The 24,084-nt window shown below is 51.5% G+C and overlaps 5 protein-coding genes across 5 annotated transcripts; all 5 read right to left on the reverse strand.

Annotated features, from left to right (window-relative positions):
- Positions 1-2,905: 2,905 nt before the first annotated feature.
- Positions 2,906-3,968, reverse strand: HER10_EVM0000051 (uncharacterized protein; the record flags this gene model as incomplete). Its single annotated transcript, XM_035469848.1, has 2 exons — positions 2,906-3,203; positions 3,736-3,968. 2 exons carry the CDS (start codon positions 3,966-3,968, stop codon positions 2,906-2,908), a joined length of 531 nt encoding a protein of 176 aa, XP_035336770.1.
- Positions 3,969-6,471: 2,503 nt separating this feature from the next.
- HER10_EVM0006558 (uncharacterized protein) lies at positions 6,472-7,371 on the reverse strand (the record flags this gene model as incomplete). Its single annotated transcript, XM_035476141.1, has 3 exons — positions 6,472-6,774; positions 6,897-7,102; positions 7,251-7,371. 3 exons carry the CDS (start codon positions 7,369-7,371, stop codon positions 6,472-6,474), a joined length of 630 nt encoding a protein of 209 aa, XP_035337293.1.
- A 952-nt stretch (positions 7,372-8,323) lies between these two features.
- HER10_EVM0000962 (fungal specific transcription factor domain-containing protein) lies at positions 8,324-12,246 on the reverse strand. Its single transcript, XM_035470726.1, has 3 exons — positions 10,943-12,246; positions 10,525-10,890; positions 8,324-10,467 (listed from the first exon to the last, which is right to left on the reverse strand). The coding sequence occupies exons 1-3, from the start codon at positions 11,672-11,674 to the stop codon at positions 8,659-8,661; spliced, it is 2,907 nt and encodes a 968-aa protein (XP_035336849.1). The 5' UTR covers positions 11,675-12,246; the 3' UTR covers positions 8,324-8,658.
- A 1,155-nt stretch (positions 12,247-13,401) lies between these two features.
- HER10_EVM0010167 (fungal specific transcription factor domain-containing protein) lies at positions 13,402-15,046 on the reverse strand (the record flags this gene model as incomplete). Its single annotated transcript, XM_035479636.1, has 3 exons — positions 14,798-15,046; positions 14,636-14,740; positions 13,402-14,585 (listed from the first exon to the last, which is right to left on the reverse strand). Exons 1-3 carry the CDS (start codon positions 14,883-14,885, stop codon positions 13,402-13,404), a joined length of 1,377 nt encoding a protein of 458 aa, XP_035337609.1. The 5' UTR covers positions 14,886-15,046.
- Positions 15,047-17,050: 2,004 nt separating this feature from the next.
- On the reverse strand, positions 17,051-19,036 carry HER10_EVM0008668 (cytochrome P450; the record flags this gene model as incomplete). The annotated part of the gene is made up of 7 exons (XM_035478182.1): positions 17,051-17,447; positions 17,504-17,775; positions 17,850-18,088; positions 18,143-18,294; positions 18,355-18,546; positions 18,602-18,734; positions 18,829-19,036. 7 exons carry the CDS (start codon positions 19,034-19,036, stop codon positions 17,051-17,053), a joined length of 1,593 nt encoding a protein of 530 aa, XP_035337467.1.
- Between the last annotated feature and the right edge of the window lie 5,048 nt (positions 19,037-24,084).

A 24,084-nucleotide genomic window follows, 5' to 3' on the forward strand; every position in this document is an offset into this window, starting at 1 on the left:
TGTCGAGCTCCTTCTGCAGCCAGTCTGCCCGAAAACTAAGGTCGGAGTGTCGATACTCCTTCGCCTCGTCAAGAGCCCCGCCCACATACCAAAGCTCTACCGGACGTCCATTCAGAATTGCCTCTTGCTCTTCAGGGCTAGGTTGAGTAAAGCGCAGAGGCGGAGGCGTGTCTTCTCGAGACCTGTCATCATCTGTAGGTAGAATTATTCCTCGCCAAGAGCGTATTGGCGATAGCTTGAGGCAAGATTCCATATCGTTGAGATCGTACGGCTCATTCCCGTATTCTGAATCAGTCTCTTCCGCATGTGGGTCATCCTCGTCTTCTTCGCAATCATCTTCTTCGTAGTCTTCTTCTTCGTAATCTTCCTCTTCATAATCTTCTTCATAGCCCTCTTGATAAGCTTCTTCATGGCTGTCCTCTTCATACCCTTCCTCCTGCTCTTCCTCCCCTTGCTCCCTTTCTTCATCAATAAGAACATGATTTTCTTCATGGGATGAAATGTGGTCTTCCCCGTTAACGAGAACCTGGTCCCCTCTGCCAACAGGGACATGATCTACGTCATGGAATGAAACATTGTTTTCTTCGGCAACGAGAGTCTGGTCTTCATCTTTAACAAGAACCTGGTCCTCTTCGCCAACATGAACTTGATCTTCTTCGAAGTGCTCCATTTTCACGTCTCGAAGGCCGGTGCTGCCGGACGGAAGGTTATTTTCGTTTTCCAATGGTTCAAAGGGTTGACCCCTGGAAAGGCTAGGGGTGGCTGACAGGGCGCTCTGGACCTGGCCTGCCTCTATCCTTACACCCCAGATATCGACCCATTCCGTGGTGAAATGATGAGGATTCTTCCATCTGCTGGTGAAGCCAGACGGGTTGATGAGTTCCCTGTGCAGGGTCAACCTCAATCGTTCCCTGTCGTAAATACAGATGTATGATGTACAGTGCTCATAGCGGATTCCGCCCAGAGCCGCGCCGTTCGCGCAAGCAAGAGAAAACAGTTTCTGCGACTTTGGGGGATATGCCACGTCCGGATATGGAAAAGGCAACGTCATGATCTTCAGAGGCCGCTTATTCCAAATGATGGTGCCTCTACACATCTGCCCGCCAGCTTGGAACGTGGCAAGATGGTCGCTTTCGAGACAGAGAATGCCGTTGGGGATGTCGACATGGCCCCAGTTCTGGCACATGTTGGCCGACCAGAGCGAGAAACACACGGGGGTCTCAAGCGAGTGTGTAGGTAGAGATGCTGAATCGACTGCTTGTTGGTCGAGGTTGAGACACTTTTGGAACGCGGACACGCCACGTTCGGACTCCGTCGAGTGCCACTGATGAACAAGCTGCGCGTATTCTCTCTCATCTTGTGTTCGCGAATTCTTAGCCTGTTGCTCGGCCTCCTTCTTCATTTTCTGTGAATTCTTTTTCTTCGCTTCCTCTTCTTTCCGTCTCTCCTCGGCTAGCCAATATTCAAGTCCCTCCGGAGACTTTGCCAGTTTGGCCAACCTATTCCGATCGTTCTCATATGTCCTGAATTCACGATCAGACGTTTGGGGAACGGCGTCTGGTTTGGACAAGGATTCTACGAAGCGTGAATGGCGCTCAAAACACTGGAGCAAGCTTTCACCGCTTTGTCCCTTTCCATTTCGTCGGCTCTTGCCCTTGCTTTTAGTGACACCCTGGCCGCTACCTTTACCCTGGCCGCCGCTCGAGTTTTGACCATTGCGGTTGGCCTCGCGAGCCCTCTTGCCGGGTTTCTTGGAAGCCATCGTGAACCAAGCGCAGAGACCTTGCGAGTCTCTGAATATGCACAAAGGTGTGGTAGCGCGATGTTGCTTGAGTGGCGCTTCGGGGAGGGCGGGCACTTGTAGTTTGGGCAGCTCGACGATTGAGTAGCAATAAGTACGTAGAGAGGCGATTATCGATACTGCTCAAGTCGTATGAGAGATAGACAAATCATATATCGAGCTTGGTGGCCAGCTTTGGTGATGAAAGTTGTTGAAATCAAGGGGATGTGGCAAAGTGATGGGAGCTTCAGTGGCGTGGCCCCACGATAAGTTGCCACAGCAGGTGAGCGCGCATGCGTCGTGAAGATGCCGACAGGGGTTGGCTGGGTGTTTGACAGTTCGAAGATCAGGTGTATGACTCAAAGAATTTGCGAAGTGGCAGGATTTTTAGGCCAGATTTGTATCGATGGTGTTGATGATGAAATGCTCGTTGAATTTAAGGTAGGTAATAATGGAAAGTAGAGTCGCGTCGCCAACTACCTTAAACATCGACAAGGATGGACGCGTCTGGTGAGGTCACCCTTCCCCCCTGATGATCCCCTGACAGCAACCTTAATTAACCGTGCTCTCTCTCCCTTCATTCACCGTGCGACCAGATGAAAACAACGCCAAACCCACTGCGGGAGACTATGTATTATGGAGTAGGGCTCGGCCACTCGTCCCAAGTGGCAAGGAAGAATACCGGTACATCCAAGATGTCTTCACAAGCGGTCCTCTCTGGGCTCAGAATGGATTGCGGAAGACTGAAGCTGTGTTTTTGCTATGAGCGCAATGTCAGGTCGTCACATCAAATTCAAAGGAACTCCAACTTCGCCCAGCCTATACACGCTGAAATGCAGCCGCCATCTTCCCAAGCTCGGTCAAGGTATTATCGGGTGACGTCGTGAAATCTATAGGCTTGGAAGCATCTGCCCAACTCAGCCTATCCTGTTCCAAGTGTCCAATATTGAATTTCATTGATATTATCATAAGAAGATTAATCAGCAAACGTAAACATGATAATCGTGGTATTAGAGTATGCGAACGACACCGCCGCTCAGAAGTGTCCCATCTCATCTCATCTTATCTCATCATTTTTCACTCATCTCACTCACAACTCTAACTCATCATCGCCTCACACCTCTCTCACGTCCTCACAAGCCACGCAGCTTCAATATTCGCCTTCGGATCCGGCGCCCCCTTGGCACTCTTCAACCAGCAATAATTCTCATCCGTCCCCTGCTTCCCCGCCGTAACCCACGCCACACCCACACAAGGCCCATCAGCGCTCTGCGTCGTGACAGCGAGCGCCGCGCACAGGTTCATGCAATCCTCCATCCTCGTCAGCGGGATGTGGCCCAGGTCGTTCATCGGGTAATTGTTGCCGCACTCGCGCACGAAGCGCAGATTCGAGTTCGGCACCGTGTACGTCTTGTTCTCTGAGCTGAGGTCGGGGCAGTTTGTCGTCGCTTCGCCTAGGATTGAGGAGGCTTGGCCTGGGAGCGGGATATAGGCGAGTGAGGTTGAAGTGGAGGATGCTGATGATGCTGTTGCCGAGGCGGATGCTGAGAGCGCTGAGGCTCCTGAGGCTGATGCGGATGCGGATGCTGCTGATGATCCGCTCGAAGCGCACGCTGATGGTGATGATGATTGCGCGAGTTTGCTGCTCTGGCGTCAGACTCTGTTGCTTCCAAATTTGGCTGCTCATGTTCACTTACGCTTGGCACGTCTGCACATACGCTGCATGCGCCTGTGCGATCGTTCCCGCCGCAGCAGACGCCCCAATCGTCCCCAGAAAGAATACCAGCGCGACGATGGCTACCCAAAACGTCGCCACTGGGATACCCCATATCCTCTTATTCTTCTTCGGCGGCATCCCCGCCTGGCTTCCGCCGTACCCCGTCCCGGCCGTTGAGTGTGCGGGGTACTGATGGCTTTCGTACCCGGAGCCGTTGTGCTGATCTTGATCTTGGTACGGCGCGTATCCGCCCGGCGCGGGTGCCGGTACTGGTTCAGGGGCGGCGCCCGACGCAGGCTGGTAGTACTTCATACCCGGTGAGGGCGAGGCCACCTCGAGGCCGGCATATTCCGCGGGCATCAATCCTGTTTGGTATTTCACTTCGCGGTCGGAGTCTTGGGATGCCTGTCTGGAAGCGATGTTGCTGTTGTCCGGTGCGACCAAGTGTCTTTCCGGTGAACTTGATGGCATTGTTGATACGGATGATGTGATACGCCCCTCGCCTATGTCCACCACTAATCAACTCGATGGATAGATGCTTCGGGTATTAAGTAACGACTGAGATCAAGAGTGCCAAGTTGACCGTGACTACTTGATGAAAGGGGATGAACTCGAAAGGCAAAAATTCTAAAGGACCACATATCGAGCCGGTTCGGAGGGGTGGTAGCCAAGATATACACTGACAACACCCAGAAGAGGAGGACCAGCTGCAAGCAGATTATTCAAGCCCTGGCCCATTCTTCAAGCCCTTCGCCAACCTTCAGGAGCAGGGGAGACGCACAGGACAAGTGATCCTCCAAGAACGTGATGAATGATCGACGGTTGTGAGAAAGCAAGAACCAAACCATGTTCCTCACCCTTGCCCGTCCCGCTACGAGCGGGCAGCATCGCTGACGCTCTTGGGCATGGGAATAGGGACTTTGGTTTTCTCTTTACTCGAATCGAGCACTCCATCTCGAAAGACACTTCCCCAAAGGGAATAGCAGCATCGAAAGCCGCAAGCTGTAATGGGTACCCCCATCAAGGCTCGTAGGCAACGAGATGGTGTCCAACGGGCAGGGTCATGATCCTTGGCGCTGTTGCGCCCGCTAACCAGGGGTGCTGCAGGGCGACAAGAAGATGACCTAGAAGGCCTAGGCAGCCCATTAAGGCGGTCGAATAACTCTGCCAGCGGCCGTGCACTTGGGGAGGTTGAGATGGCAGGGCCTGCGAGATGCAAGTGAGATTTGAAACTCTGCCTCTCACTCCCTGGCTCTCAGTCCCTCACTGACACAGTCGCAGTAGAGCTGAGCTGCCAATGGCACCATACCACCTTGTGCAGGAACGGCCTCATCAACTCATGCTTTAGATAAACTCGTATCAGGGCTGCAGGAAGATATAACTGCAGCCGCCAAGCTCATACTTCCGAAGGGGAAGCCCTGGCCTAGTCTAAGCCACTGATCGCTGAGAAATTGCCGCTTGAGGCACTCGCTATAAGCGGCCCGGCTGCCAACGCAGTCTGCGCGGCAAACTGGTCAATCACAGCATATTACAGAGTTTCATCGCCAGCTTTGAGGTCGAGTTGCTCGCGGCCAACGAGACCTCCTCTCCAACCCATCAGATCGGAAGATGTATTGATTCCAGGTGCTCGGGAAGTTCAAATACCAAAAATGATGGATTTGTAATCACATACGAGAACCCAGCAGTCCATTCCTCAGAAACCACGCGACAGACCTGAACGATGGAAGCCAACCCTGTAAACCCCAGCGAGTTCACCGTTCAACGGAGTTCACATCCGACATGCTTAAACAGATGTCGACACTTGTCTACCAAGGCAACAGCCAACAACGCTAACACGAAGAAGCATCCCCTCACTTCCTACTCAGAACTCTCTCCCAGCGTGGAGTTGACGTCGTGTTCAAGATGGAGCCACCTGGAAGGCCTGAAGCAAATCCTCCAGGCAGAAGGATTGCAGCCCCAGCCCCCGGTAAAGTGACAGCCAAATTTCGAATTGACAAATCTCGGCTGCAGCCTCCGTCAGAAGAGGACAGGGGTCGGCCGCCGCTGAGACTCGAGACTCGCTGAATTGTCCGTATCCGTGCTCCGTAGGGCCCGTACTTCCGGAGCTCTTCGGGGCCAAAACTGAACTCTAAAGAGTACGGATATTTTATTCTTATTTCGACAATTCGGGGCTACGAGTTGTGAATTTTGCGAACGATGTACCGGGCTGCCGCGGTTCTACCCTTGCTCAGTCCATGTCCACTGTCGGCCTCTGCTCTCTAGACTGACTGCCAGTTAGTTTGATCAATGTCTCGACTCCTCCTTTGGGAATCAATATTACAGACCTTGGGGGCGGTAACATCTTCCGCATCGCATCATCACTTCCATCGCTCACTCAAACATAGTAACAACAATTGGGACGTCATCGAGCCTTTCCGTCAATCCAGGGGATCAGCCCAACTCCATCTCCCAAAGTTCTCGCCCGCAGTGGCCCAAGCCATCCCCGATTGCCACGCGCAGCAGCGCAGGAAGGTGCTTGAAAAGGGACTTTGGTTCCCAATGGCCCGGCTCCGGGCTCAGTCTAACCACTTCTCAACCACCCAAAGCTTGAATCTCGAAGCCGTAATTGCGTCTCTGCTCATCTTCTGCCCCAGTGAGATCTGCAAGCACCATTCCGTACAAGGTCGTTCGTGATTTGAGGTAACCCCGTCGGCCCGACTACGGATACAAGTGCCTGTGGATATTTTGGTGAAAGTGCGAGATATCCGAAAGAGCAAATCATGCATGACACCGCGGATTCAGACCCGCCTATGTTGCGACTTTTATCACCGGCTCTCGCAAACTCTACGCCTATTTGCTCGAATCTTTCGGTGTGTACAGACTCTTCTATTTTTTTTTTCTTCTTACGATGGAATCGCGGTACTTCAGTGACGTAAGAGCGAATGCTAACGTCCTAGACCTCTAAATGCCTCGGCCCTGATGTTTAATGTGCGGTCTAGACGCTCTGGTGCGTATGGTCTACTTCTACGTCTGTAGCCTGCTCATCGACCTTGGTCTGCTCGTCAACCTTGGTCTGCTTGTCAACCTTAGCCTGCTCAGCGAGCTTAGCCTTCTCAGCTAGCTCAACGGCTTCCTTATGAGCATTCGCACGCTTCCTGAGCTCCTCAAGAACATCATTCTGAGGAACCTTCCTGACCAGATTTCTCAATGGCTCAAACGCCTTGCCTTGGTCATAATACTCCTCCAGCTCCTCCGCCGACTTCCACGCCCAAGCGTCACACTTGTCCTTCTCCATTGCCTGTTTCAATCTGATGTCAGAACCGCTATTTCCTCGATTTATCTCGAGCATCCAACGTCGCCCTCGCTCACTCCCAAACCCGGAGAAACGAATGGCGGGGTTGCGGGGGTTCTTTCACTCACCTCTGGCTCAGCAGTCTCATCAACCATCTTGCACCATATATGAAGCGACTTATAATGCTTCCTTTCCTTCAAAAATTGATCATCAGTGGTCGGCCCGTGCGCGATGGCTTTCACAATAAGACCGGTCTCCTCGAACGTCTCTCGTTCCGCGCACGCCTCGGGAGCCTCCCACATGTCTTGGTGGCCTCCAGGCATGTGCATTGTGCCTATTCAATGGCGAAATCAGTCAGTATGATGACCGAAGCGGCTGGATGACAACAATATCGAAAGGCCTTGTAAGGAACGCGGACGCATCTTGAGGGCTGACAGCAACATGTTCTTCCAGTGACGAGGGCTGGGGGGGTTGAATCCTACCTATACCGTGACTGGCTTTGCGCTTTCCGATGATAACTTTCCCATGCCGCTCGATGATGGCTGTGACGCCTGAGCGGATGTGGTGGAATTGAGAGTCGTCGTGTAAAGGTGGTGACGCCATATTTGCCCTACGATCTTTCCAAGGCTAGAAAAGAAGTGCACAGGTAGGATTCACAGTGCAAGCCTTCCTCAAAGCCTCAAACGAGAATTGTAAATCTCTTGATTGCAAGCGTCGCGGTGCTGAAGTCCCAAGGTCTGACTTAAATTGATGGATTGAATGGTAATTCACCAGGGTAGAGGTTGACTCATATACCAGACCCAAACGCTCCCTTCACTCGCTTCGCTCTTTGTTCGGCTCGAGACCTATTCAGCGCATTCAGGACGGCAAATGTATTCACTTCCTCTTTGTTGGACAAGGGACTCTGTTCGCGTTGGTCGCACTCTGTTGGGCCGGTGAAAGGAGGGCAAAGGTCGTTGGTAAAGGGTAAAAAAGTATTGATCGGCTTGGTCGCATAGCTGCAGTTTGCGGGGCCACTTGGGAAAATCAGCCCGGTCAGCCTTGGGCAAACTGTGTTTGTTCTCGCTTGGGAGGTGACACCATCTCACCCCATCAATACACTTCGTTCGTACTTCGCCTCCAGGCTGTGGGTAAGAGTACACTTGCAATCTGTAACAATGGCTCTTTAACCGATTTTAACATTCTTAAAGATACATAGGGCGCATTAAGAAAGAAAAGAGCCGCTGACAGAAGAGAGCCCCTCACACGCCTTGTAGCCGCAACTCGGCGCTTAGCATCACCACCAAAGACAGCCAAAACCTCAAAACACCAACCACAACATCACTACAACAAACCATATTTGAATCCCTCAAAAAGGATGGACGATCTGGGAATCGAACCCAGGACCTACCGCATGCTAAGCGGTCATTATACCACTAAACCAATCGCCCATGTGATGATCTAGCCCGGACTTGAACCGGAGACCTTCAGTGTGGCAGACGAGAGAGGTGAGGCTCTCGAGCTGTTAGACTGACGTGATAACCAACTACACCACCAGACCAAGTTATTGTTGAAAGTCGTGGACGAGAAGCCCGCTCTTAGGGCAAGGGCGTGGAGATGGCGGTGGTGGTTAGGTCGGCGTCGAGTGGATGTGGGCGGACGGGGTTGAAGTTTAAGCGGATGCTGTGACGGCGGAGAGGTGCAAACCCATGAAGTATGGGGTCGATAATCGCCAGTCGTAAATGATGCGAAGCACTGCACCAAGGGTGAAAAGTACATCATCATTCATTACATCTGCTTCCGTAGGGTATCATTACATAGCTCTCCAAGAGCCTTCGCGTGAGAGGAGACATCCAAAATCCATATCCAAAATAGCCCATGCACATACTACACCGCAAACATCATACATCTCTACCATGCTCCCTTTTGGGGCATGTTATCCGGATCCATCTCAAATCCTTTGATGCTCTCCTGCCAATTCTGCCAGTTGAAGTCATCCAAGTTATCCATGTTGACGTCCATGGAGTCAGCAGGCACATTGTTGATGGACGTGAATGGGTCAGACCACAGCCAAGGAGGCTGGTTGTCGCCTAGAGACGACGCCACCGTAGGTTGGGACTGCATCGCGATGGCCTGCTGCTTCAACCGCTGATCGTTATCAAGACCCTGACCAGTTGACATTGCGGGCGATGGCACTGCCGAGGACATCATGGACTGGGACGATTGCGGCTGCGAGGCGCTAGGCGGGAAGAGCGTGTTGTTGGGGTCGGCTGCCATGGACTCCGCCGTCGGGTAGAGATACTCCCAGATATGGTTGGGATTGAACCCGCGCGCCATCATCACCGTGTCGATGAACTCGGGTTCCCTCTGCTGCGGTGCGGGCGTCGGAGCCTGGACTGTCGGGTTCGCAGGCTGGGGAGCTGGACCTCTGGGTGCTACGCTTTGCTGCTGCTGCACGGGTTGATTTTGCGTGACGTTGTTTGCCGGTGGTGGTAGCGGGCTGGAACCGCCATCCGTCCGTACCAGGTTCCGCCAGCGAGTGCGAATTTGCAGGTGCTTGATTTCCATTCCGGGCACCGGTCCAAGTCTAGCAGGGATGGGGTTCATACGATCGTCCACGTCCAGTTGGCGTGCCGCTTCCGGATCGGCTCTGAGACGGACAATCTCCGCCTCGCGATGCTTCGTCGCCTTTGCGCTTAGCTTCCGCAACGGGACCCATACAGCCATATGATCTGCCATCCTCGAAATTTCAGATGGGTCTCTATCGAATCGCATCGTGTTGTTGACAGCTTCCCATCCTCGCTCCGAGGTTGCTGACCATGGCCGCCGTCCGCCTTCCATGAGGATGTAGGCAATCGCGTGCCATTGTCGGTAGGTCTGGAAAAGCCACCGCCATTGCTTACAGCGGGGATCTGTGTTAAGGATGTAGTTATATTCAACGATTTCAATGGCTGAGATGAAGAGCCTGTCGCGGATCTCGTTGGATAGTTCGTGGCCGTTGCCAGGGAACAGCATCGGTTGATAGATGACAAGACTCATCTTCGCCATGATAACACGGGCGATCATGGCCGCCATCCAGAAGAGGGGGTCGTCATCGGTGAAGCAATGCTTGAGGAACTTCTCCTCAACACGGTCGTAAACTTCGATCAGCATGCGCTCGCGCTCCTCGAGACTTGATGCTGCGTCCTTGGGACAGACACCAGCCATGGCTGACCCCACCGTGTGTAACCGCCGTGACAGTGCGCAAATTTCGTATCTCACCAGCGATACGGCGCAGTCGGTCTTGCCCAGGCGCGATTTGGGAACCTCTGTCATTCCCGGCTCAATATCTGAATCGTTCAAATTAGAGGGCAGTTCGGTGTCGAACGATCGGTCGATGATGGTGAGATCGCTGCCAAGCTCTTCTGCGGAGCGAAGATCCAGGGTGCAGATAGCCCACCACAAGCGACGTCTCATTTCGGTCTCAAACGGAGGAAGATTGAAGTTTGTTCCGTCGCGGTGGATGCCCAGTCCTTGTGCGATACGGATCGCCAATCCAGTCAGCGTCCAGCAGAATCGGGTATCGTCCTCCCGGCGGACGAGCGTGAGGAACATGACAAAAGCCTGGAGGACCACCATGTCGGAGGTATTGAGGAAGTTGGCCTTTGCGAGTGCCTGCTCGAGGGCGAAGCGATACTGTGAGAGCATCTCTTCCTTCTTTGACCCAAAGTTCTTCTCCACCTATGAACTAGTTAGTCACTGTCAAGTGCGATGGATTTTGACACGATATGGACTTACCTCTTCATCTTCCATGGATGTGATTGCTGCATAGTAAATGGAAAACAGCAGCGCTTCGTTACCGGCAGTCAGCTCGTCGATATTGCGTCGCATGTCGCGGATGAGCTTCTCCATGGTCGGGATATGCAAGATCTTGAGCAACGGTTCCACATTCTCCTGGTACACCTGCCACATGAAGGGTATCTGAGATGGTAAGGGATGCAGCTTGCGCAAGTCGACATCGGAAGACCGATAGCCCAGGATAAAGGCATGGTGGTCCGTCGCGGCGTCGGTATCCTGTATTGGAGAGTGATCTGGCGTGTCCTCGACATCTGAATCATCAGTATCTTGATCCAACGCATGCGTCTCTTCTCGAAGCTCGTCAAGCTATAGCATCCTTGTCAGCACCTTGGCACAAAACCTGACTCGGGTGACTCACTTCATCATTGAGCTTGGACCAAAATGCGCTGCTCACGTATCTGCTCGTCTTGCCCTTGTCGTGAAGCACAAGCCGGCCAAACGACCTGCTTATGCCTGTTTGCCTCTCTACAGGCCTCTTGGGTTCTGGGTCCGTCTCCATCCTGTTGGGCGTCACGGCCTCCTTGAATGCACTCATGACAGCAGCGCCGCTGGAAGTGCTACCGGCGCGTTCGGAGCTCAGGTCGTTACCAAAAGCCTCGGGCGAATTGCCTGTGCTCGAGTTCTGGCGACCACTGTTGCTCCCTGTGCCGCTCTCGACCTCAATCTGGCCACTGAGCTCCTCGACGATTCCCTCCAACTTGCGCAGGCGCTTCATGAGCTCCACCTCCCGCTCGCTCGAATTCTTGGGCGGCGCATTCGGATCTTTCGGTCGGGGACGACGAGGGGCGCGGCCAGGGGCTGGGTAGATGCACTGGATGACAGCACGGCGGCAGTTGCTGCAGGGCATTTGCTTGTCGCAGCGGACCTTTCGTCGGCGGCAGGTGACGCAGCTTCGGGGATTGAGGGCTGGCTGGCCGGAGGCCGTCATGGCCACAGGTTGATCAGGAGGTATAGAGGTCGCGCCATGTCGGCTGAGGGCAGGAAAGTCGTGAATGGTCGGGGAGTTTGGCGAATGGTGGGGGTTGGCATTCATGGCGTTGGCTGGCGTCGTGGGGTTCGACTGTTGGCTTGTCGGCGAGAAGTTGTCCATGGTGTCTCTTTTGTCGGCCGTCCGTCGGATGTCTGGGGACGTGGACGTCGTAAGAGAGATTTGGTCGTTCGCAGTGGCGGTTGTAGTCGGAGAAGAGACTGGAGGCTCACGAAGGTTTGAATTGGGGTTTGAGGGATAGGATTCGACAGAGTGCGGCGGTGGTGACACACACAGTTTGGCGACCAGAGCTGAGAAGGCTGACAAATGGCGGGGGATCGATCCTGCGACGCTGTTTTGCTCTTGGCTCCAGCTTTACCCACCCAGAGACAACAGCCGTGACACGGGGATCGAGCCTAGAGCATGTCAGAATCACAGCAGCCTATCTGAAAAGGCGGTAAGCTGTGAGATTGGTTGCTTGGTGATTCGTCGATTGGCGTTGGAAGTTGTCGTTCGGTGACTCTTGCAGGATTGTTGGGATTGGTGGGTTGGGCTTGACAAGACAGGCGACTGAAAGGCGCAGCAGCACCCGCAACAGCAGCAGCCAGCTAAGGTGAGGTAAGGGTAAAGGTAGGTGGGGGTTGGAAGATGGACGGGAGCCAACGTTGGAGCGCACGAATGCCAGTCAACCTCTGTGCGCGGGAATAGAATGAAGTGGGAGGGAAAAAAGCATGGGAGCATGGGAATAGCAGGGGGGGGAGGACCGATCGAGGTCGGAGCTTAGACCGGCAAGCCGGTGGGTGGGCCGGGGCGCCTGCATCGGCCACGGCCAGCAATGCGACGCTTCCCATTGGCTCAGCTCACCTCGGAAGCGGCCGTGACTAGCTCACCGAAAGACCCCGACTCAAATGACACACCGACCCCAGGTGAAGTTCGGTGAAGAAACGGTGTCGGCCAGTACCTCCGAGCTTCTCGGAAAAAACGATCTTGAAAACTCGGCGTTACGTTGCGTTGTCAATGGACAAAACACGAGGTCAACTGATTACAAGTTGGGTAATTCCCGCCGGTTTACGCACGACATCATCGACTACCAACTTGACTGACAAGCATGGAACACGATCTGGCTCGGGCTCTCATGGGTTGAGACGATAAGCACTCGCCGGCGGTCGGTGCACGACATGTCCGATATCTCCGAGAACGGCGCTTAAGACTCTCGACTCTCAAGTCTCCAACCTCAAGGTTTGCAACGGTCTGTGTAAGTCTGCCCATGACGCAAGGCGACCACTCGCGTTGGTGACCAGTTTTCCAAAACTAACTCCTTCGACTGCTATCAATCAGCCGAACCATCTTACCACTGTGCAAGTAGTAAGCCAGGTGGTTGATTCAACAGACACGTTTCCCCCATGTGCTCTGCATGCTTTCTCTAAGAGAAGGCTTGTTCGGACGTATGTATGGCATGCAAGACCTGATGAAGTCTACTGCGTGGATATTCCGTACTCATAGTACCGTAACATCGATCTAAGTTTCGTTTCACGCCAGCACAGATCTCTAACGAAATCCATCAAGCTGAACATGTTCACTTCGGGAGACCTTGCCCACTACATTTGGCTTCCCCGCTTCCGGATGGGGAGCCAGAGGCGAAACACATGCCAAAAAGCAGTTGACACGAACAGGATATGCCGAGCCTGCATACTAAACTTTCACAATCCCGCTTCAGAATCCTTGGCACCAGATCAAGCCAAATCGGTCATGTGTTAGTACTTCACCGAAGGCTTCACCTCGGTGTGGGTTCGCTTTCGCATTTGCTCAAAGAAATCAAAACTCGCTGAATGACTAACATAAAACTTCTCCTACATGATGAGGAAAGTACTTCCAGCGACGACACTGGCCGAAACCATTATCGTCAAGATGGCCGCACCGGCCTTGTCCGCGGTGGTGATTGCCTTGAGAGAATTTGACGACCCCGACCCATCATCAGTCTTTCCTCCGTTGACATCGCCCGTGGAGTTTCCTCCCGTGGTAGCAGTGACGGGCGCCTCAGCCGACCCCACCAGGTTATACATGATCATTTGCAACGAAGTCATCTGCGGTCCCACGCCCACGATCCCATCAAACGTCTCATTCAGCCACGAGAATCCGCACGCCGTCCCCGCGTGGCCCTTGAACCCCGAAGCAGGAGACCCCGAACAGGTGATTGCCGCCTTCTTCCCGCTCGAAAGCAGCAGCGCCGTGATGGTGTCCGCGGTGTGCGCGGCGACTTGCGACGTGGCGGCCAGCCAGCGTGCGAGATACCCCTTGAAGCTCTGCGCGTCTTGACTGCACTGCGCCGTCGGTTCGCAGTAGGCCTCGTAGATGATATCGTTTTGGACAAACGCCGTCTGCACGTCCGTGAGCATGCCGTCGAGGCGGGTCTTCCACGTGTCGCTCCCCGTAATGTTGTACATCACCGCCGCGCCGTAGAGGAAGATGCCGGCGTTGTAGGACCACTTTGTGCTGTCGGTGGAGCTGGGGCATTTCCCCTCAAAATGAACGCCGTCGAGTACTTCGTGATCGGATGTGAGCAGTCCGACGTCCGTCTGCCATGTCCAGACTTTTTCTGCCCAGTCCGAATATGTCGTGTTCCCCGTATACCGAGCCAGGCGCGCAGCGACGTTGAAGAAGCACCCGTTCGAGATGGAGTTCTTGTAGTCGAAACCGGCGTTCCACGTAAAGATTTGCCATCGCACACCGCCGTTGCAGTTTTCCGTATCCCATCGACTGACGTACTCGTTAAAGACTGCTTGGACCAGGGCAAGCCACTGTGGTGAGTCCTCTGGCGGATTCGGGTATTTGTGTTCGGCGGCGGACATGGCGGCCATTGCCCAGAAGCCCTGGTCATCGTTTCCTTCTGTAAGGGTTTGGTTTTGTGGCATGTAGTCGTTGTCGTCGCCTACTTGATGCAGCATGGCTTGCGTGGTGATTGTGTTGTAAGAGTCGTCGCCTGTGAGCCACCAGTAGTCTATCAATGTGCCGAACATGGCACCGGCCTCCCACCCTTGAAACGATCAGAACGAGGTCCATGACAACGTTATGGAATAGACCTACAGTAATAGGGATCTGGCAAGTTTCCAGGGGTATCGCCAGTATTGTTACCAGTGTAGTATTTAACTAGCCCATATGCAACCGTGCCCGCGGCACTCTTTATTGAGTCTGATATTGCAATACGTTAGCCAAGGCAAGATGACTCGGCAAACGCAGAGATCCTACCTTCATCTGTCCATGTGACATCGATAGCACTGACGCTCGCCAAATTCAACCCCACGGCCAAAGCCGGCAGTCCTAATGTCGGTCTCATCTCGAGTTGTTCAGCTAGGAGACGATATAAACGAGCGACAAGAGATCCAAATCGCAGCGCCGAGCTATTGGCAAAAGCTTGGCATCAACAACGACAAAGACAGTAACAACGGCAACGACGTAGACATAAACGAGACCGCACGCCGAAGGGGTGGCCCCTCAGGGTAGGGCGGAAGAGTCTTTGAGCTTAAAGGGCATTCCATCAAAAGGGCTGTGCAAAATCGCGGGTCCATTTTCAATTTTCCCTCTCTCCACAGCTGACGTCTGTAGCTGACGCGCATGTAACCACGTAACCCACTGGCATGATCTCAGGGTCCATCTTATTAAGACCACTTCGGCGGTTTCGCACTAAAGCTCTATTAGTTGTTCAATTGTTTGGTTCTAGATGCGGTGGTTTTTCTAGCGCCAGAATTCCAAGTATGGGCTGGTTGAGACTGAAACATACATGTAGAAATTAGAAGCCGTGAACTCCGGGCTGCCGCAATTTTGCATACGACGCTCACCGGGGTCTGGGGGGAGACTGCCACGAGTGCGTGACTGGCGGCTCCAGAGACGACGCACCGTGAGGTCCCGGTCGGCTTTCCGTCTTAGCGTGCTGCGGGTGGTGGGGTGATCTTCGTTCGCGATGACGATCCACCCCTATCCAAACTCGAGTTGGTTCCCTCTCCTTTTCGGTCTTTAGCGGGAACGAAGTTGTGGAAAAGTTGTGGGGGGCTGGTGGACTTACGCGTCTCAGGATGCGATAGGGACGGGGAAGAAAACTGGGTGCGAAATCGCGGTTAGTTGACTGAAACAAGGAACAACAAGCCTGTCAACCTGTCTATGTGTCTATTTTGGGCTGAACTCTCCTAAACATATTTGGGTCGCCGAATCCCCCATGAAAATCTTCATTCCTTTGTGTCTACCTGGTCTGTCAATCAAGACTTGTAGAGTTGCATCATCTCATTGCTGAATCCTCAGACGGCGATTAGTAACTCAAATCCCGAGGGGGATGGATAGTAGGTTTACTCATTCTGTTTCCGAACCCCTTACTTATTTACTCCTTTGCTCCGCCACTTCCTTCTAAAAACTTGCAAATGACCGCGTCGAGAATCTACGAAAATTAGTCCTTGCCCTTCAAAATCTACATGTATCCTACGAGTTAACGTTCGACTTACTTCAATCAAAAGCTGTTCGAATTTCCCCAATTATCCCAGGCTCGTGAAAATTTCACCGTCATTTTAGCCGGTTTCTTTGCAACGACGCGATTGTACCGATTGTCCTTGACACCGACGTTGCCGTACTCTGGGGCTTGAGTTCTCAAAGGTGAAGCTAGGGTCAGGGACGCGAATGCCGTAAATGGGACGCGAATGCCGTAAATGGGACGCTAAACTTCATGATAATGGAGGTGATGCGGCTGTGCTCGAAATCGATAAGGCTAATGAGCTATCACCGAGCGTGTAATTTCCTTACTGTCGGCGAGGTCTTGTTATGATGAGCAGTAAACTGTACCCTCCTCCTGGACTAGGTATTATACCTACCACAGCTCATAGTAAGTTGGAGATGATTACCTGGCTTTCGCCATTTGTGGCAATTTTCAAAGACTTGTGCACCCTCGGTGCAAGCAAGCAGTGATGCCTGCAGGAGGGGACTGCAAGAGTCTGAGCCTACAATGCTCAGGCAAGCTCAATCCGAAGTCCTGGATTGTTGAGAGACAAAGACATCGACTAGTCGAGGATTTGAAGGGACAGGTTTGGGTAATTATGCCTTGCCAGAGTACGATAGCAGCACCGCTCTCATTTCGGCACCACAGAGGAGCTAAAGACGACCCCAGCTGGCTCGGGATTCTCGCAACAAATGTCATGTGCAAACTGGACACGAGTCGGCGTAAGAGTTCAACTTGTGTTCAGGGATGACTTTTCAGATTACTCAAGGTAAATCGAGGGAGACAGAAGTTAAGACTCAAGAGTGCGACTTCGTAAGACATTACCCGCGGTTTAATGGTATTGCATGAAGCCGACTTTCATTGTTACGTCGAGCTATATCCGGGGTCATTCTTTCAACTTCTGAGCCATCAAGTCCAGCTCCCCCGAAACGGCATCCCTTTGAATAACGTGGCAATTTGACAAGTAGGGCACTATCGTGATCAAGGCCGTATACGCAAAAAAGCAAGTCACCGAATATTGTCTAAACCTCCATCCTCTCCAGAATCTTAGAATCGCTCTCTTCCCACGGGTAGATTTCCTCAATTGAGCGAATCAACCTCTCGTGCTGAGCAGATCGAGGCTTGATGGAGACCTCGAATGGCTGCGGGTGGCTGATCACGCCCGTGGTGAACTTGACAGCCGGCTCGACAACCTTGCCGTCAACAATCGGCTTAGCGAAATCGTACACGGCAAGTGACTGAGCGATATTGAGAAAGATGGAGTTATCGGCGAGGATGCGGCCGGGGCAGATTCGGCGACCGAACCCGAACACAAACTTGTGAGGGTCCGCCTCAGGTTCGTGGCCGTCGGTCTGTAGGAAGCGCTCAGGTCTGAAGTTCATTGGGTCGGGGTACCGCTCTGGGTCATGAGTGAACCACCTGTAGACTTGTCTCAGCCCATGTGAACGATTACCTCAACATATTGCCGTACTTACCAAATATTGGGAAGCACCATGGCCCCTTTCGGAATGAAGTAGCCTTCGAAGACATCGTCCTCCGTGCTAGAATGCGGCAGACCCATAGGACCAATTGGGTGCCAGCGCATGATTTCTTTTACGAGAGCCTCGATGTAGGGAAGGTTTTCCCGATCTTTGGTAGTCGGCAGTCTTCCACTACCAATAACTCTGTCGATTTCTTCTTGGGCCTTCTTCTGAACACCAGGGTACACCATCATCGCCAAGAAGAAGGATGCGACTGTCGATACGGTCTGTAGGATGCTTAGTCAATATGCAGTGTCCCCTACAACGAGGGGCTCCAACTAGGATTGACCGAGCCACTCACCGTATCTGCGCCTCCTCCAAAAACAGCCAGCGCCGAGTATTTGTGGTTGTGCTGGTCGAAGGGCGACTGCTCAGAGGAATCGAGAAGGTTGGACAGATAAGAAGAGTTGTCTTTGCCCTGAGCTATTTGATGCTGAACGAAGGCGTATGGCTTGTCCCTGGTCTCCTCCATCTGGGCTCTCCATTGCTTTGCGAGTTGTTTGAAACCTGTCCCAGGAACCCAGCTGGGTAGATACCGCACTGTTTGGAGTTAGGACAAGAGCTTTTCGGCCAGAAGCATGGCAAAAGACTGACAAAAGGGGAAAACATCGACTATAAAGGCACCGGGCGTAGCGCCCGTCGAGAAGTTGTCCATGGTTTCCGTAATCATGTCAAGGAAAGGATCTTCCTTGAATTGTTCCGCTGTGTAGCCATACGTAATCTTTAGGATCAGTGAACCAGCTTCTCTGCGAGACTTGGTTAGCAAAGGGGCAGACGCTTCTCACACAATACATCCTTTCGCTTACCTCTTGATGTGTTCTACAAAGTTTTGTGGGTCATCTAGCAGATGCAGAAGAAGATGTCCAACTTCAGCCTCCTGCCACTCGTTGTATTTCGCTGCAGCAACCTTTGAGCCGAGGACACGGCCCATGGCCTTGCGTTGTGCGCGGAATCGCTCGTCATAGACGGCCATGCCAGTGATATGCTCTAGACCGACCCTTTCATCCTGTTAGGGGTTTCCACAGATCGGCACGACACCCCAGAGTCACCTACATCTCGCCAATGAACGTTTGTGAAGGTCTGGAGGAATGCTTCAGTGAGCGCTTGTCTAAGAGGTCGAAAGCAAGTTGTGGATCGCTAAGTATCACAACGGTCTGACCCATGGTTGTGATGGAACTAATGGGACCTAACACAAAGTTAGCTACGTCCTCCACACTATAGAATTCCCCCTTTCCTTGACACCGAATAGCATGCTTTCAAATTCCAAGACCAGGACTGACCGTATAATTCCTTGTGCTTCAGCCAGTGAACGTAGTCCAATTCGCCAGCTTTGGGTAGATCGTTCACATTACCCACAATCGGTAAACCCTTGGGGCCGGGGGGTAACGGGGGTCGCCTTCCATTCTTCAACTTGTTCAAGACTCTCTCAACGACAAAGGAGATGAGTAGAAGGCCGACAAAACCGATAGACAGCGAAAAGATCTCCATAGCCGCTTGATCATGAGACAATAGAGGGACGGAAAACTTTCGGGGAGACCTCCTGCTCTCGGCAACTTTCTTGTTGCGCGCTTGCATCTTAAATACGATTCTTGCACCAAGACCCCTGGCAACTAGATCAGCCAGGTTACCGGGTAGCTGTGTTGCAATTGCCAGCAGTAGGGCCACTTAGTCAGTCCGAAGAGTGAGCACTAATAAACCTCGCCAACTCCATTTGGCAGTGAAAGGTTGCAGATTCAACTCCATCCCGGTCAGCGATGCAACACCTCACTGAATGCTTGCGGAGTCTGTCCCACCTTGCTTCGACCTTATTTGCTGTCGGGGAAGACACACTCCGGACGCAGGTCTGGAATAGGGCTAAGGCGATGGATAATGCCTAGACATTGATTCAAAAACATCTTCTGCGTATGGTGCCCCGTGGGGATCTGCGCTGCCCCCGGCGAATCATTAGGCCCGGATAGCTGATTAGGTATGACTGGTTGTGCAATTCTCATGCCATTCTCAAGGGCTTCCACATGCTATTTTGAGGTTGCACCCACTGCACACGAAGGTGACAAGGTAAGATTCGCGTAGCACAGCGGGGAACCCTGAAACTCCGTGTTGGGTGGTCTGCGAGATTTGTGGATACTTGTAAGCTCGGCATCCATACCGAAACTACTCCAAAGTCTTGCACACTTACCGCCAATGAGTCGAGTTGCGATTGACGTTTGGTGCACCGTGGCCACGTACTTATGTAGCTTAGTATGAGAACGGTAATTTTAAATAATTTGGGAAGAATTACATTAGTGAATCAAGTGACCAACAAATATTCGCACCTGAGACCATCAAATTCCCGGAATTGGCGGTTGTGATAGACAAAAACTGAGATATAACGTAAAGTACGTCATCTGCATCCATGCATTACTCATTGTTTATTATTAGACAGTCTCTAAATGATAGCTGATATTCTTTGTCATGACTGTGTATATAGCTTCCGTCTGACTGCAGACGCAATGTTGACCGAATACTTCTTCAACTAGTGATCGCGAAAAAGAGTAGACCCACCATTACATGTACGTTGTATTGAAAGGCCTTGACGAAAGTTGTAGTCGCAAGCGACCAATATAGCAGCTTCGCATTACTCTCTCATACAAAAAGTGGGAAGCTAAGAGACATCGAATGGGCTTCTCGTTTCCCGAAACTCTGGCGTAAGCAATCGATAGTAAAGTTTTCATCCTGATAACACAGTTGAGAGGTGAAGATTCGAGTCTGACGAGAGCTACAACGGTGTCAGCAAGTCCGGTATCTCTGCAAACCTAACGGCAGCTGTGGATTGAGGATGCAAAGAAAATGCCGGACAATAGAAGCAAGCAACGTAACAGTTTGATCCGAAACCGCCGGCAACGGCTTTACAGCATCCGAAACTGCCCACTACCTTAAACGAAGAAGACTGTGCATCGATGCTATCTGCATCAAGAAACAGTACAATGCCAAAAAGAGATTCCCAGGTAAGACGCATAGAATCGATCTTCGAGCCCTAACTAAATAAGTACATACCAAACATCACTTATATAGATCTAATTTCTCTTTTCCTATATGAACCTTTTCTTATAAGTAAGCTGCCCCACAGAGATATGGATCAACAACCGGAAAAGCCTCCGGCGCCGTCACGGCCTCGAAAATTCATGATCTCGGCCGCGATCATCAAACCGTCAAGGTTCAAGCTACCATGGGGCGCTGTGCCATAATAATTCGGCCCTTGGTTCGCTTCACGCCGGAATTACTCGCGGAGTGGCTGATGCACGTGGAATATCTCACTTGCCATTGTCCTTCGAGTCTGGGAAAACGTGATGTTGACGAGACGGATATAAGGAGCCTGCTATCTCTTAGAACTTTCATCCCGTTATTTCTAACATCGTTTCCGACAACCTAAGAGAAGAAGATTAGCACAGAGACCATCGGCTAAATCTCTTTTACACCATAGGCAACAGACAACATACCAGGCGACTGTCATCACTAGACCCCACGAAGTTGCACGATTTGGAAGTCTTCTAAACCCTTCATCTGACTCGCCAGCGACTGGGGGAACTGAGCGTAAAGCACGGCGTCCACCGCCTCGTGCGCACACATGTCGGGAGAATAGCGCCTTTCTTTTCTCGCCGTCAGACCTCTCCGTCGAAAAGCCCTCCTAGACCTAGCTCCCGAAGTCCACCTCATGGACAGCTGTCCCATCTTCGATAATCATCCAGCGTACCTAAAGCGCATGGGATCATAGAGCAGCTTCAAGTTAACGTAGCGCTGGGATTTCGCAAGAGACCTCCTGTGCTTTCCGAGATTATGAAGACCACTGCCTTATCCATGATGGCCTGCGGTGCTTATTTGACACTGCTAGTATGGAAATCAATCAGTACGCAAGGCGTGGTTGAGCGGAGTTGTGGCTAAACGCTTTATACTAAATGGAGCCAGCGTTTCGAGAATTAGACGCTCGTGCGTGGTCGGTCTGGCGTTTGAAGCTTGGAAATATTTGTGAAGGTTTGGGGAGATCTTGTTCTGAACCGTTTGGCGTTGCGGTGTTCGTGAGAGGCATAATTCTTGAGATGTCAGTCTGTTGACAGTGAATGGTAAGTCCCAGTCTTGCAATATGCGGGCTTGCTGTAATGTCGTAATCACAAAAGGCTGAATGATCGAGATATTAAGAGGCCAAAGTCGAAAGACCTGCACGGATTATCTACTAAGACGACAGGTACTAGAAGTTGACCCAAAAAGCCGTTTATGAAAGGATTGTGTATTGGGTTGACTGGCAGGCCTCAAACGACACCTCAGCCCACAGCGAGCTCCACGTAGTCGATCAAGGCCTCAGCTGTAGTCTATGCTATCGCTGTTATTCTTCTAACAGCAGCCGTCAATCATGCAGAGATGCCTGTCACGGCAAGAACTAGAAGAAATAACTTCTTGGTTGAGAAGCCTTTGGTTCTTGCTATCTTGTAAAAGCAAGCTCACTTACGTAGCAGCTTTTCAAATTAATAGAATAATGATAGTCAAAAACAGCTTGCAGGTTTTGAGACATTGAGAGTTTCATTGACAACAAAGTACTATGGAAGACTTTGTGTATGGACCAAGATTGACCGAGAAACAGGCGGGTCAGACATGAGGAGATCGTCTTTTAGAGTCGAGGCACATGTAGGTGATAAACTCGCAGAGATACAAGAGGTGAATGAAGCGACGTTTCTTCATTATATATTGTGATACATAGTATGAGGGGAGGGAGCTGACTAGAAGGACCAAGTCACTGACTTGTACAAATCTGTTCCGATACATCTTGAATTTGATGTGGTGTTTTTGCAATGAGCAATATCAAATCCGCCATCGTCATTTCGATAATCAATTTGCTCGTATAGGCGATTGGATGAGTCATAGCGTAGAGGAACGGTTCCTGCACAGTCGTCATGACAATCATAAGAACCTTTGAATTAAAAGCGTCAATTATGTTGCGTATACTTTGCAAGACAGTAAACACAGACAAGTCACTTCATTACATTGATTTGCACACTGGGCAACTTACGTCCATGCATATTGAGATCGTCACGAAGACGACGCCGTAGTAAAACAACAGTCGGTATTTGATAAGGCCATTGGCAATTAGTTCATGTTGAATGATCCGTAAGAACACAACGTTTAGCGAAATGTCGATTAATAAATCAACAACCTTGTCGATTGGATCCCAGATCTTATGCAGATTCGAAAACGACTTCGTGTTGGCAGTGTACCCTGTAAGGTAAATGCAAGTCACTAAGACATTCATAATCCCAACTATGATAAGCAACGCAATTTTCATTATCTTTGCCCTCCTCTTATCTATTAGAAGAAGCCCTAGTCGATTCGCAAGGATTTGGGGGGCGAGTTGTGTTTGTAAGATCCAGAGCACAAAGCTTCCAATGGAAAACCCTAAGCTGCTACCTGTTAGCCAGTAGGACAATCAGGGAGATTGAAATAACTCAGAACGTCCTGCCTTTTTGCAAGGTCTCCGTGAGCTCGGAGCCAAACTGTGACCGCTTGAGAAATATTGGTGAGGAGTAAGATCCAGATCCTGGGCAAAGTACGTTAAACATTGGAGACTTGACTAGTCCCGAATGACCTACATCCAAAAGTACAAATTGACCGTTGGCTTCGTTCTTGAGTAGATTTGGAAAGTCTGGTCGCTGGCCTTGAATACGGCGAATATTGTTAAGCCTATAGCGATTCCGAAAAGAATAGCCGGAGCTTCAAGGGAATACACCCCTGCCTGAGAATCTCGTGTAATCATAGAGGGTGGAAGAAAGTAATCTAATTTGTGGGCTTTGATAGTGGTGAGCGATGTTGCTAATCAGCTGGGCCATGCTTCACGAGCTGGCTTTAATCATTTAACTATCCTCTCTTATCTTCACGAACAAAACTTGAGATACCTAGATTCTGACTCCGAATCTTAACTTATCCTGATTCGTATGATCAAGCTTCAGCTAGTCTCTAGCTATGGACGCTAGGCCATCCCTGCGGTGTAGGCCGCATACCAGTAGCCGTGGTCTACGTTCCACCCTCCCCTTCGCCATATCCCGCTAAAAATTATGCGATTTCCTGACGAGGATCGTGGAATTCGGGAAGAGCTAAGATCTTTGCTCGCCTCCAGGAAGCTGTCCTAACCGATGTTCCATACTTACTAAGGATCTCAAATACCGCTTAATTACGCGCTTCCTACGACAGGGAGTTCATGATCTAGATCTATGACCATTACGCGATAGACCAGCCTCAACATAGTACGACGCGAGTTGATGCGTCTTATCGGTAACACGTGCCGAAGTGTCTACCACTCCTGAAATTATGGAACATGTGTACCGCATCATAGTGGCGCTATCAAGGGCAGTGCGCAACTGCAAGCGTATATATGTGGCCACGTATATCCGTGCCTCTCCTCTCCCGAAATTTATTTGCAAGGGATCGCGTAAGACAGTAGTTGAGCCTTTGGGCAGGGGGTGTCAGGTGACTGAATGTTTTCTGTATTCATTTCTTTTTCCTGCCATCCAGCC

The sequence above is a fragment of the Colletotrichum scovillei genome (assembly GCF_011075155.1).
Source record: "Colletotrichum scovillei strain TJNH1 chromosome Unknown Contig00002, whole genome shotgun sequence".
NCBI classification, from domain to species: Eukaryota; Fungi; Ascomycota; class Sordariomycetes; order Glomerellales; family Glomerellaceae; genus Colletotrichum; species Colletotrichum scovillei.